The 13090-nt window shown below is 51.2% G+C and overlaps 2 protein-coding genes across 2 annotated transcripts; both read left to right on the top strand.

Moving 5' to 3' along the window:
* LOC103182066 (IFI30 lysosomal thiol reductase) lies at positions 1 to 4037 on the top strand. Its single transcript, XM_007898923.2, has 7 exons — positions 1 to 176; positions 1392 to 1568; positions 2370 to 2444; positions 2748 to 2843; positions 3085 to 3237; positions 3433 to 3501; positions 3886 to 4037. Exons 1-7 carry the CDS (start codon positions 48 to 50, stop codon positions 3946 to 3948), a joined length of 762 nt encoding a protein of 253 aa, XP_007897114.2. The 5' UTR covers positions 1 to 47; the 3' UTR covers positions 3949 to 4037.
* Positions 4038 to 10411: 6374 nt separating this feature from the next.
* On the top strand, positions 10412 to 11916 carry LOC103182101 (C2 calcium-dependent domain-containing protein 4C). Its single transcript, XM_042342806.1, has one exon. It carries the CDS (start codon positions 10412 to 10414, stop codon positions 11777 to 11779), a length of 1368 nt encoding a protein of 455 aa, XP_042198740.1. The 3' UTR covers positions 11780 to 11916.
* Positions 11917 to 13090: the final 1174 nt, after the last annotated feature.

The following is a 13090-nucleotide window of genomic DNA, read 5'->3' on the forward strand; positions in this document are numbered from 1 at the left end:
GGTGGGTGGAGGAGTATCAGACCCGCTCCGCGCTGGGCTGTGAGAGGATGAGGAGCTCAGCCGTGTGGCTCCTGTGCCTTTTGTTTTGGGCTGTGAGTGAGGGAGAGGCCAAACCCGCCTGCAATTACTCTCCAGCCCAATGGTGCAGCTCCTACAAAATAGCCGCTGCTTGTCAGGTAAGCCCCTCGGCCCCCCGAACTGCCCTTCGATAACGTGAGAAGTTCCCAAACAACTTTTTCTTTCTCTCTCTCTCTCTCTCTGTCTCTCTCTTTTGTTTTCTTTCTTTCTCTTTCAAAAGGGCTTAAGGTTTGTACAGAGCGACTCGCAAGCAAAATGCTGGCTGTGGCTTTTTCTTGTTGTCTTTGGCTCCGTCCTGTCAGAATCTCATTAACGCTTCATTGAGCCAGGAGAGGTCTTCCCCACCCCACCCCACCCCACACACACACACACCACCCCCACCGCCCGGACTCTCCCCCACCCCTGCAGCCTCTGGAAGCCGCAGAAATTCTACCCGGTCTTAGCCTGCGTGACCATTTGTGTCTTGGAGTGTTAAGAAAACATGCGGAGACTGTGCTAAAGGCTTAGATCCGCTCTTTAAGTTGCGATCGTTTTTTGTGCAGAGTTAACAGGTGTCCCTTTGAAACGCATGACTGATGCTCCACTGCAGTGCGTGGGGTGTGTATGTGTGTGTGTGTGTGTCTGTGTCTGTTGATTTGTCAGACGAGATGTTAAACCCAGGTCCCGTCTGTGCTCTGTTCAGACGAGCGTTAAAGATGCCGTGGCAGCTACAGTGTTTGAACAGAGAAGGGAAGTGTCCTGAGGAACAGTCCCCCAGATACAGTCGAACCTTCACCCTTGTGGCTGTTTGGCCGCAAAATGCAGGGTCTCAGCCTTTATAGTACAGTACAGCCCGTGAAGAGCTTTGGATGGGAGCAAACAAAAAGGTTTGAAAATCCCAAGTGTATTTTTTCCCCCCGGCTTCGCCCGGTCAGTCTCCGCCACTGGAAATTCCCAAATCGTGGATAAACTCTCTCTCAGCTTTTCCGGCTGTGGCTCCGGTTTGGTGGATCGCCAACGAGAACAACTCACCGTTATACAGCGCTGCTCTCGTGGCGTAACGTCTCGGAGACTTGCCGGGGTGGGGGCTAGAGTCCGAGCAATGTGGGTGGGAGGGGTGGGGGGGGGAGGAGGAGGAGGGGGGAGCAGGTGACCATAGGCACGAGGTAGGTGTAAGAGGTAGGTTTTCAGGTGGGATTTAAGGACGTAGAGGAGGGTGAGATGGAAGGATAGAGACAGGCGGTTATTTTAAGGGATGAAACTCTCTCTTTCTCTCTCTCTCTCACTCCCCCTCTCCCCCCCCGCCCCCCGCCCCCCATCTCTCTCTCTCTCAGGTGCTGGGGCAATGCCCTGGGTTGGAGCGAGACAGTGCGCCCCCAGTGGAGATCAGCCTGTACTACGAGAGCCTGTGTCCCGCCTGTCGCAGTTTCCTGGTGCTGCAGCTCTACCCCACATGGCTGATGCTACACAGCATCATGAACGTCACCCTCGTGCCATACGGCAACGCTCAGGTAACTCACACTCGCTCTAACACACACACACTCACTCACTGACTAACTCCCTCGCGTACTTGCTCGGTCACTCTCACACTTGCTCGGTCACTCTCACACTTGCTCGGTCACTCTCACACTTGCTCGGTCACTCTCACACTTGCTCGGTCACTCTCACACTTGCTCGGTCACTCTCACACACACACACACACACACACACACACGGGTATAATAACCCTTGTGGAATCTTCTGCTTTCAGTCTGAGCTCTGATTTCACTTGAAACGCTTTTAAATCTGTTCCAGAATTAGAAAGAAAAAGTTAGCAGTTCTGGCGTGAATGTGAGTCACCGCCAGACACAGTCAGTGGTTAGCGAGATCTTCACTTCTACCAACTGACAGCTGTGATTTAAACACTTTTTTTAAAAATACGACAAGAAGATCACAAGATCGTTTCGGCCACAAAACACACGAGTCAATTCACTTTACAGCGTATCCCGCGAAGCGCTTTGAGACGTCTCGAAGACGTGATAAGGCACTGTAACAAATGCCAGGATTATTAATTGTTATTATTATTATTATTATTAAGATTGGTTTGGATGAAGGAGGACCTTTTTGATCTGATCACCTCCAGAAAACCCGACCATCTGCCCCATCACAACATTGAGCTGCTTTTAAACGGAGTCCCAGAGTCCCAGCCTCGACCACACTTCCTGACAACACACTGATTCCCCGTCTCATTGATATTAACCTTAACACCTTCCTCTTCTGCCCGTCTCTGTCCGACCAAATCCCGCTCACCTTTTGCTGTCGTCTCTCCTTAGGAAAAGTTGCAAAGTGGCAAGTGGGCGTTTGAGTGTCAGCACGGAGAACAGGAGTGTTTGGGCAACATGATCGAGGTGGGTCTGAGCTTCCCAAGGGCGTCTTCCCACCACGCGGGAGACTCGCTCTATATTCCTATCGTGTTACAACAGATTCCTGTAGCGTTGTGGTTAGCCCCCACCCCTCGCCTCGCAAACCAGAGACCCCGGGTTCGATTCCCGGGCGGGTCAGGGCAATACCTTAGACAAGTTTGGGTTTTTTGCGGGCGGGGAGTTTGGTGAGGGGTGGGGGGTTTTGGGGGGTGGGGGGGGGTTGGGGTGGGGCAGTGGGAATGGGACCTCTCCTACTGCGAGGCTGACCTCTCTGATTCCTGCTCACAGGCCTGCCTCATGCACACACTGAAGAACCCGGAAAATTACTTCCCGATCATTTACTGCATGGAATCGGCTCCTTACGTCATCAAAGCGGCTGAGCTGGTGAGTAGCGGGCGGGAGGGCGGGCGGGCGGGGCTGTAAATCCCACCGCTGTTTGTGGGGAACGCTGCTGTGCGCAATCAATCGGCAGCCGCGTTTCGCCCACAAAATGCACAGTCACCGCACTTTAAAGCATATTCTGTGAAGCGCTTTGAGGCGTCTCAAAGGCATGATACGCCGCTGCATCAAACGCAAGGGTTACCGTTGTTATTATTATTATTAATAACCTTTCTGGGCTGCGCAGTGTGTACGGATCTACGAGCCTGCCCAGACCTGGAGCACCGTGGAGAGCTGCGTACAGGGAGACCTTGGAAACCAGCTGATGCACCGGAATGCTGTGCAGACTGAGGCACTGAATCCACCCCATCAATACGTGCCCTGGATCCTGGTCAACGGGGTAAGACTGGGAACCTGAGCTCCGTCCCCCAGGGAAACACACTGTGTGTGTGTAGATTGGCTGCCGCCTTCGCAAAAGAAGGTCACTGCACTTAACAGTGAAGCCCGCGAAGCACTTTGAGATGTCCTCCTGACGTGAAGGGCGTTGGGTCAAAGGGGAAGGGCTATTCTTTTTATATTGCCATTTGATTTTCAGAACCACACAGATGTCCTGGAGTCTCATGCCGTAGGTTCCCTGTTCAACCTGGTCTGTAACTTGTACACGGTGAGTGAGATAGTCCGAGTTGATGCTCCTCAGTACAGCGCAGTTGGTGGGCGAGGGGAGGGGTGGGGGCGCGGTGGGGGGTGGGAATGGCTGCATTGTTGGAGACGACGTCCTTCAGATGAGACGTTAAACTGAGGTCCCGTCTGTGATGTTAAAGATCGGGCGGCGCTGTTCGAAAAGAGAAGGGAGTTTCTCTCTCTCTCTCTCCCTCCCAGGTTCCTGGCCAACAATCCCCCTAATTAAATTGGTCGCCCACTTCCTCTGCGGCTGTTTGTGGGACACTGCCGTGCGCAAACTAACTGCCGCGTTTTGCCCACAAAAAAACACCGCTTGACAGCGACGCAGCATGACCACGAGTGACCCGGCTGTGTTTATGTCCGGCAGGGAACCAAACCGGAGGCCTGTGCCAAGGCGGAGAGGAAAGAGCTGAGCGTGTGTCTGGCCTAAACCCCGGAAAATGTGTCTCCGCGGACGTTCCATCGTGGGAGGGAGATGGAAGAGGTGGAAAGTTATCCTGAAGGCAATGGGGGGGGGTGGGAGGGGAAGGAGGGGATGGTGGGGGAAACGGTGGGGGCTGGAGTTTGGGGTGATGGGACGGGGGGGGGGGGAAGATGGGAGGAAAGGGCCATAATTTGTAACGGTGACGTCCCAAAACATTTTCTGGACCGAATTCACCAAATAATAATAGTGTGTGTTGGAGGTTGGGGGGGGGGGGAGGGGGTGGTACAGGCTGGACACCTTAGTTTAAGCTGACCCCAACCCAAAGAATGGACCTTAAACATCAATGCCTCACCACATGGACACAGACACCCAACTCTTCGGGGGCGGGGGGGAGAGAATCTCACTGAAAGATTTTCCAAAAAATAAAAAAAAGTATTAAGTTTTTTGTGGCTTAAGCGGAGTTGTTATTTCTCTCTCCCGCTCGCTCCGTCCTCTACAATGGAAAGAAACGACAGCAGGTTGGCTACCGCCTTCAACCGCAGAAAATCACACAGTCACTACGCTGGGACTTCCTGGGAAGCGCTTTGACACGAGCTCGGGAACGCGCTTAGGTGCTGCGCGAAATTGTCTGCCGCGTTTCGGGCACAAAACACGCGGTCGATTCGCTTTGTAGTATATTCTGCGCCGGGTGGAGAGAGCGATGAGCCAGTGTGTCCCACTGACACGAGTGTTACAGCTCACATAGGTCAACGGCGCCTTCTTCCCTGGTCTTTTACCAGCAGAACGGGGTGTGTAACGGTTTATTACCTACCCCTCCGACCTCCTCACTCCTCACCTCCGCTCGACTGGCACCGGCCTCCTGCTCGTCCCTCGCACCCTCTGCCCCACCATCGGAGGTCGCGCTTTCAGCCACTACGCCCCGAAACTCTGGAACGCTCTCCCCCCATCCCTCCCCCCCCACCCCTTTTTCAAACCTTCATTTACGATCGTGCTCACAGTCACTTCTCCCCCACTCTCTTTATAAGTGCAAGTTATTGTTATATCAAATGCAAGGATTATACTAATAATAATAATTATCATTATTATCATCAAATGGGAGGACTATTATTAGTATTTCCGGCTGGTTCAGGAGTTCTCTGAGATTGGGATGGTCTGTGTGGGAGTGCTGACGGCTAACACTGGGTGTCACTGTGACATGACATTAACGCCGGCTCCTTCGTTCACAGGTTTACAGGCTAAGGTTTGGGGGGATTTCAGCTATTATGAAGCGTAAGGGTGATTACCGACCGTTTTTAGTATCGGCCGCTCGCTCTTGTGTCCGGCTTCGGTTTGCCTGCGCGTGTTGGGAACGAGCAGAGAATAAACAAAAATAATAATGAACAAAAATAATAATAATTTATTACTCAATCCCCTGACTGTTTGTGGGGACGCTGCTGTGCACAACCGGCTGCCGCCCACAAAATATACAGTCAATCCACTTCACAGTATAATCCTGTGAAGCGCTTTGAGACGTCTCGAAGACGTGATAAGGCGCTGTATCAAATGCAGAGATTATTATTATTATTATAGACTTGGTTAGAGTTTAGGATCACTTAACACTCATGTGTGTGTGTGTGTAATTTCCATGTGGATGGAATGTGCCACTTAACGTCAACTCCCCAGTGAGAGACCCTGAGCCAACCGCATGCGTTTGGAGGTTACCTTTCCAATCACCTGGTGCTCCTCAACAAACAACCAGTTGGGAAACAGTCAAGGTGAAGCCTGACAGGTCAACTCATCCCATCTGCCAACACAGCCTCTGAGGCAACAGCAAGGCTAAGGGTATGTGACGCTTCCCTTATTTGCCTCCTTCAAGACCCTCCTCTTCGATCACGCCTTCGGTCAACCTCCTACCCCCTACCCTCCATCCCTCTTGATCCCAACCACCAGCTTGGGTGCAGATCCTTGATTGTCCAGCACCTTGGGACCGCCCCGATGTGAAAGCACTCTGAGACGCCGTCCGGCGTGGAGGGCGCTATATAAATCCAAGTTGTTGTTGTTGAAAGGCGCTGTACAAATATTCCTGGTGAATATTTTTACCTTCAGTTATTGACCCTTGTTACTTGGGGAGGAGGAAGCGAGGATTGAATGGGATACCTGTATGAACTCAGAAAATTTCTATATCTTGCTTTCGCTCTCTGTTCTCTCTCTCTCTCTCTCTCTCTCTCTGTCTCTCTCTCTGGACTTAAGAACAAAACTGGAATTAAATGAAAAAGAAATGAGAATTGTCGACTAAAGTCTATCCGTGTGTGTTTATGTTTCATCACCGGCTCGAGATTGGTTACCAAGACAGGTTTCTGTCTGCAACATTGATCAGCACCGTTTAGATGGACAGACACTCACTCTCTCCCTGTATCAGTTTTTGCCGTCAAGGCTGAGTTAGACTATAAAACACAACCGCCACCTAATGGCCTAGTTACTGATAGATAGATATACAATTTTGTTTTCTCGCTCCCTCTCCTCTCTCTGTCTCTCTCTCTCTCGATGGTAAGGTGAGTTCGGATGAAGAAGACCCTTTGGTCCATCTGAATAGTAATAATAATAATGTGGTCACTCGATCCTCGACTGTTTAGTGTGGGACGCTGCTGTGCTGCCGTGTTCCACCCATAAAACACAGTCAAGTCACTTTGCAATACATTCTGTGAAGCGCTTTGAGACGTCGCGACGACCTGATAAAGTGCTGTATCAAATGCAAAGATTATTACTATTATTAGAGGCCTAACGCACCGCTCTGGATAACTCGTTGCTTGAAGTGATGAGTGATCAGGAGTCTATTGTTTGAAGCCCATTTACTTCTTATTGGGAATCTAATTTGCGGTGTTTCTTAATAAGAAAAGTGGCGGTGGGGTGAGGGGGGGGGGGTCCGACACACGTGGAAACCCATCACTGTGCTTAAGAGTCTCCAAACCAAACTGAGAATCCCGGGCTTTTCCACCTACACATGGAAATTCCCGAGTTAGATTGAATGAGAAATGTGATGAATCACATGCGATGTTTCAGGAGCTGAATATTTATAAGTCCGATAAGAACTATCGCAGTGTTAGAGTAGAGTAGATCTCTGATTCAGTTCCAATTAAATATAAACAATAATCTTGGTGTTTGATCCTTGCGCCTCTAACGTCAGAACGTCTCAAATTGCGTCTCAGTAATGGCTGTCGCTCGTGGTGACTGTTTTAGCTGTAGTGGGACACGGAAAAAGATTTGCGAGCGAGGGATTTTAATTTTAGTATTTCCGCCCGCGAAATACACAGGCACTACACTTTACAGAATATCCAGTGAATCGCTTTGAGACGTGATGAGGCGCTGAATGAAATGCCAGGTTATTATTATTATTATTATTATTATCTGGGAGTGTTGCCAGCCAGGGCAGCTGTGTGGAGAACTGCAAGGCATCCGAAAGGTCGGTCGGTCCATCCGTCCGTCCGTCCGTCCGTCTGTCTGTTTGACAAGCAGGAACCGTGAAATGTCATCTGCACTGGCGTGAAACGACACGTCACTGGCATCGCCAGGTATCTGGAACAGAATCTCTCTCTCTCTCTCTGCCTGAATCCACCCGAGTTGGTATCTGCCGACTCCATCTCTCAAAATACTGTCGTTTCGAACGCTGGTTCTGCGGCTGAGGTTCCTTTTGCTGCACGTTCTCTGCTTTAGGGGCAGACACCGCCTTGTGTGAGGAGGGGGTGGTGGGGGGGGGTGGGGGGGGTTAGAGAGCCGGCTTTGGCTTAGAGTTAACATCTCGGGTGACGACTTCCCAACCAAATCGCGACTCAATCACCGTGACTTGACGACGTGACCACAAGACACTATCCCGAGATCTCTAAAACACACACACCCCCAAACACACGCACACACACGCACACACACGCACACACGCACACACACACGCAGGGCCGGGATTCATTGGAACTCTCTCTGATACACACTGACACACAATCGCTTTCCGATGAAGGAGGCCGTGTTTACAGTAAAGTGTAGTGACTGTGCGCTTTGCAGACAGAGAAGCGAAGGTTACTACACCATGAAATGTTAATTAGCAGATTATGGTCACCGGTTACTCACTCACTGATTCACACTCACACACACACTCACTCCCCCTCACACACACACACTCTCTCACTCTCATTCACTCACTCACTCTCACTCACTCACTCATTCCCACACCACACACTCACTCACACACTCACTCACTCTCTCACACTCATTCATTCTCACATTCACTCACACACACTCACTCTCACTCACTCACTCACTCACACTTTCACTCACTCACTCACTCACTCACACTCTCACTCACTCACTCACTCACTCATTCACTCACGCACTGACTCGCTCTCACTCATTCACAGTCCAAGGTTTAACCTGCAGATCAAGCTGCGAGGGTTCACCTATTGGTTGCTCGTCTCATTATATTCCTGCAGGAGTGGCTGTTCGTAGGGTTTAAAAAGCCGAGAAGAGGCGAGACACAGACAGAGAGACAGAGAGAGAGAGAGGGAGGGAGTCCAGCTTCACTGTCGAGCTTTGTGGCAGTATCACAGGGAGAAGGAACAAATTCGCAGCCACACAGTGAGTATCGATTTCATTCCGCAAATTATTTTCTCATTTATCAGCTCCCCACCTGCCCCCCCACCCCCAGGCCCCCAAATTTTGTTTGTATGTGTGTGTGCGCGTGTGTGAGAGAGAGAGAGAGAGAGAGAAAGAACGGGATTTTGCAACGAAAAGATGCTTTCATCCGGACGAACAATAGCAAAATTTCCAACGGTTGAACAGCCGAGCGGTCTGTGCGCGGTGGAGCAGAAAAAAGTTATTTTAAGTGTATTTGCACCTGTTTGACGCCTGTTTATTTTGCTCCGGGATCTTTGAGCGTTCAGTTAATAAGCTTTCCGTTCCTTGTTAATCTGGTTATTTTGTGCCCTTCACTGAACCCACAGAGTATTAATCAGCCGGGGTGAAACTGGAGCAAAAGAAAAAGCTGCAATTGTTTGATTGCTGCACTGAAACGATCATAATAATCATCGTAATAATCCTCGCACTTGATACAGCGTCTTCGAGACGTCTCAAAGCGCTTCACAGAATAGACAGCACTGTAAGGCGAATGCTTTTTTGCGGCCGGAATGATCTTGAGATGTTATCCGGACAGACAGACTCTGTGGCTAAGGAAGCGAATGATTTATTTGCATTTTAATGGGAAAATATATTTACACTGCATTTAATTACATCTATATTTACATTTGCATTGATCTAAATTATACATCAATCTATTGCATTTTGTTTTAAATGACATATGCGTATTGCCTTTGCGTATTGATATTGCCTTTATATCACATTAATATAAATGGCATATACTTTTATAACATGTTTTGCGTTATTACATACATATGATTCACACACCTGTGTAAATTTGCTTCACATGACTGTATTATTATTTATTATAAAAGATTGCGTTTTATTGCCAAATAATAAACACACACACAACCTACGCAACAACACAACGACAGATACACACACATCTGGTAACAATCCTGGGGGGGAAAGCGGCAATATCTATATGTGTGTGTGTTTGTTGTGTGTTTGTTGTGTGTTGTTGTTGGGTGTGTACTGTTCTTGATGATGGGGCTTTACTGATGGTTTGGCCTGGGATCAGCAGTTGCGGTCCAGCGATTTGTCATGGTGTGTTGTGTGCGACTGTTGGTGTTGGTGTGTGAGTGTTGGTGTGTGTGTGAGTGTTGGTGTGCGAGTGTGAGTGTTGGTGTGTGTGTGAGTGTTGGTGTGTGAGTGTGAGTGTTGGTGTTGGTGTGTGTGTGTGAGTGTTGGTGTTGATGGTAGTGTATGTGTGTGTGTGTTTGGTTGTGTGTGTGTGTGTGTGTTGATGGTAGTGTGTGTGTTGATGGTAGTGTGTGTGTGTGTTGATGGTAGTGTGTGTGTTGATGGTAGTGTGTGTGTTGATGGTAGTGTGTGTGTGTTGATGGTAGTGTGTGTGTGTGTTGATGGTAGTGTGTGTGTTGATGGTAGTGTGTGTGTGTGTTGATGGTAGTGTGTGTGTTGATGGTAGTGTGTGTGTGTTGATGGTAGTGTGTGTGTTGATGGTAGTGTGTGTGTGTGTTGGAGATTCACAGTGTGTGTGTGTGTTGCTGGTAGTGTGTGTGTTTGTGTGTTGATGGTAGTGTGTGTGTTGATGGTAGTGTGTGTGTTGATGGTAGTGTGTGTGTTGATGGTAGTGTGTGTGTTTGTGTGTTGATGGTAGTGTGTGTGTTTGTGTGTTGATGGTAGTGTGTGTGTTTGTGTGTTGATGGTAGTGTGTGTGTTTGTGTGTTGATGGTAGTGTGTGTGTTGATGGTAGTGTGTGTGTGTGTGTGTTGGAGACTCACAGTGTGTGTGTGTGTTCTGTTGCCCAGGTTGGTTGGTTGGTTGGTTGGTTGGTGTCTCTGTGAGGATGTGGCTGTTTGAGAAGCTGAGGGGGTCGGTGGAGACCAGTCTGGCGCTGCCGAGCGAGGCTGAGCCGCGGGACGGGAAGCCCCGACCCTCCCTCTACAGCAACGTACTGACCCCGGACAAGATCCCGGATTTCTTCATCCCCCCCAAACTGGCCGGGGGCTCGGGGGAGGGCGAGAATGGCGAGGGCAAGAGAAAGAAACCGGGGCCAGGGGCCTCGCCCGCCGAGCCGGCCGACGGCGGCAAGAGAACGCCGGGCGGGAAGCGCTCGGGCGAGGCCAGCGCCGACTTACTGCAGGCGGCGAGTCGGTACATCATCCAGATCGAGAGCGCGGACGACCTGGAGCCCGACGACTTGGATCTGGCCTGCCAGCCGGCCGGGGGCTCGCCCCAGCCCCACCGAGCCCTGGCGCACACCCCGTACGGCTGCTCCACCCTGAAGGAGAGCCCGCACACCCGGCGCAAGGAGTCACTGTTCCACGTGGAGCAGGGCGCCAGCCCCGGGTCCTCGCCCGGCTCCCGGCGCAAGGGCTCGGGCCATGGCAAGACCAACGGGGAAAGCCACCACCTGAACCCCCCCGAGCCCGGCCTGGGACTCTGGCCGGCCGGCACCTGCCGGTACCTCGGCGGCGGGGACAGCGACACCGGCTCCTCGGCCGAGTCCTCGCCCTTCACCTCCCCGCTGCTCTCCCGCTCGGTCTCCGGGACCTCCCTGCTCAAGATGTTCAGCCACGAGAACCTGTCCCGCCGTCTGCAGTCGCTCCATCGCAACAGCTCGCTGTCCACCGACGAGTGCAGTTCGACCGACGCCACGCCCAACGTGTCCAGGAGGGCGGGGCGATGCCTGACTCCTCCCGCCACTGGCCCCGGCTCCGCCCATGGCTCCACCCCCAGTTCCACCTCCACCGGCCCCGCCCTTGGCCCCGCCTCCGCCCCCTGCCCCCGGGCCGTGTTGCCTCTCAACCTGCCCCACTGCCGGGACCGGCTGGTCAAGGAACACACCGTGCGGTTGAGCAAAGGCGGGGCGGTCCGGCTGTCCGCGGAGTACGACTGCAGCAACGCCAGGCTCCGTGTCCGGATCATCACGGCCGAGGAACTGTACGACAAGTCCCTGGACCACAAGAGCATCAACTGCTGCGTGATCCTGTACCTGAACCCGGGCAAGACCCAGAGACAGAGGAGCACCATCATCAAGAACAGCAGGAACCCCATCTTCAACGAGGACTTTTTCTTCGACGGGATCTCGGCCGAAGACTTCAAGAGGAGCTCGCTGAAGCTGAAGGTGGTGAACAAAGCCTCCAGCCTGAAGCGAGACTCCGTGCTGGGCGAGAAGGAGCTGCGGCTCCCTTTCCTCTTACCTTTCTTCTGAGACGTGATGTCGAATGCAAAGATTATTATTATTATTTTTATTATTGTTATAACGTTGGGTTGTGCGATTCCCCCGATAGACTGGATGGCAGCTCTCTACATTTCACCTCCCAACCTCACCCACATCCCCCCCCCACCCCATACAGACGCACACACACACACTCGGCAAAACTGAGCATCAGCCGATCCTATTCTCTATCAGCAGATGTCCGACCCCCGAGGCACAGTGTCGAACGTGGTTGACTCGCTTGTAAAGCAGAGGCCTAACTCTGAGCAAACACTGCCCTGTAACCATCATTTTACCATCGTTCTTATTAAAACTTGGTTGACAACGGCTGAGCTTGAGTACAAGTGAGTCTGCGCTGAAACGGGGGGGTGGTGGCGGCGGGGGTTGGGGGGGATGGAGGAAGGGGGGAGCAAGAGAGAGAGAGAGAACGAGAGAGAGAGAGACTTCAAAGGGAAACGCATCATTTTTTTGCCTCTCTAACCATATTCACTTTGTTTCCAATCAACCTTGTTTGGTAAAGTGCCTCCGAGCCATTTATCTGACATGAAAGACGCTGTGTAAATGTAAGCCGTTTGCTGTGGCACTTCAACCCGCTATCAATTTTGCTCAGTTCCTAAGTTCCATTCACTCCGCACGTCCCCCGGGTCCCTCCGAGCGCGGCTGGGAGACAGCCCGTAATGCTCCTCACCTGCCTGTGGTGACACACAAGGAATAAGGAACGTCGCAGCGACAGCCTTCGGGCCGAGTTTGCTGCCGTCACACCAAACAGTGTTGAATATTGAAGGTAAGATCTCGCAGGACAAAGAAAGCCCTTTGACCCTTTTTGTTTGATTTTCCCTTTGAACTCCCGCCATTCGCGCCCGCACTCTGTCTTCTCCTGGCAATTCCAGGGCTTCCCTTCGCTTCGCTTCGCTTCGCGCCCTCCCCCAACCCCCACCCCCAAAACATACGGTCAATTCACTTTACTGTCTATTCTGCGAAGCGCTTTGAGGCGTCTCGAAGACGTGCTAAGGCGCTGTATCAAATACAAGGATTATTATTATTATATAACAATATAAAAATCTGCTTCTCATATCTCTAACATCAATACGTCTCACGGAATACACTGTAAAGCGTAGTGACTGTATATTTTGCCGGCGAAATGTGGCAGCCAATTGTGCACAGCAGCGTCTCACACAAACAGTCGTGGATTGAGTGACTAAATTATTATTATTATTATTATTATTTTTCTTTTCGAAGGGATTATTACCCCCCCGGAAAAGCGATCAGCAGGTCCTGTGAAACTCTTTGAGACGTCGCAACGAT

The sequence above is a fragment of the Callorhinchus milii genome, unplaced genomic scaffold (assembly GCF_018977255.1).
Source record: "Callorhinchus milii isolate IMCB2004 unplaced genomic scaffold, IMCB_Cmil_1.0 Scaffold21, whole genome shotgun sequence".
Classification (NCBI taxonomy): Eukaryota; Metazoa; Chordata; class Chondrichthyes; order Chimaeriformes; family Callorhinchidae; genus Callorhinchus; species Callorhinchus milii.